This window comes from Bison bison, unplaced genomic scaffold (assembly GCF_000754665.1).
Source record: "Bison bison bison isolate TAMUID 2011002044 unplaced genomic scaffold, Bison_UMD1.0 scf7180017863871, whole genome shotgun sequence".
In the NCBI taxonomy this organism is placed as follows: Eukaryota; Metazoa; Chordata; class Mammalia; order Artiodactyla; family Bovidae; genus Bison; species Bison bison.
Window position 1 is genome coordinate 15,844 of NW_011494443.1, and position 1,131 is coordinate 16,974.

At 35.9% G+C, this 1,131-nt stretch overlaps 1 protein-coding gene across 1 annotated transcript in view; it reads left to right on the top strand.

Moving 5' to 3' along the window:
* Positions 1-1,131, top strand: part of LOC104984096 (ATP-dependent RNA helicase DDX3X-like) — a 14,144-nt gene that overhangs the window by 3,553 nt on the left and 9,460 nt on the right. The window contains exon 3 of the mRNA XM_010833711.1: positions 488-535. Within this exon, the coding sequence (XP_010832013.1) occupies positions 488-535 (48 nt within the window). The remainder of the gene's footprint in view (positions 1-487; positions 536-1,131) is intronic.

Genomic DNA, 1,131 nt, shown 5'->3' on the forward strand with positions numbered 1-1,131 from the left:
TTTCCCATATTACGTACGTACATATGTTTTGGATTTAACCAGAGCAGGAACAAAAAAGCTTAGTGACTAGATACACGATTTAGGTTGTTACAGTAATAATTTATGCTCTATAAGAGACTTGTTAATATTTTTGTTATGTGTTCGCTAGATTATTGTAGTAACAATGCTGCAACTCTTGTTATTTATGACAATTCTCTGAAATCCTAGCAGACGTTGTAAAAATAGTGTGTTAAATTGACCACTAGTGGCAAATTAAATTTATTTGTAGATTTCAACTACTAGGTTCCAATTCAATTCAAATCTCTTCTCCTTCCCCTTTTAAAATTCATCTCATTAAAGCAGTAACTTATTTAAAATAGAAGTAGACCAGACTAGAAGACTAGAGATTCAAATTTTTTCTTTCCAGGACTTTTTTAGCATCACAAATTTTGGTAAAAAGCTTTTAAGTTTTTTGGAATGTGAAATTTAACTTTGTCATTTCTTTTAGAAGGGCGCTATATTCCTCCTCACTTAAGGAACAGAGAAGCTACTAAAGGTAAGTTTTTTGAGCAACTTGGTATACTTAATTATCACTGCATTTAAAAATTGGAGCTTAGGGAAAGTGAGACACCTCAAGGTCTGAACACTGTGCTCTTCTCTCCTACTGTCAAAATAGTTTCAGATACTAGGGCTTACTTGCTTGGAAAAACTCATCTAATATCAGATAGAGGAAATCTCTGCATTTCCTGTGTCACACTCTTCTGAGGCCAAGGGCATGGTTTTGTACAATTTCACTAGTCTTGTGCTTAACCTCTGTGTATGTAATCATTAACAGCACGAGTTCAATTTGAAAAAGGTGATGGGGATCCTACTGTGTAACAAAAAACTAGCTGCACAGTGATAACAATCCAGTTATTTCTGTCTTGCAGAGGTGCCAAAATGAAATGGGATTATTGGGGAATAGTTAACAAACATCAGGCATGCTCCTGATAGAGGGGAGTGGTTCTCTGGCTTGAACTGCTTCATTTAAATAGGTGATCTGAGATTTTGGAGGAAAAGGGAAGGTCAGGAAAACTAAAAGTCATGAAGAGGGAAGATACTGGATAAAGAAAGCAGGATTGGAAGGGTGGAGAGTCCACAGGAGCACATGAT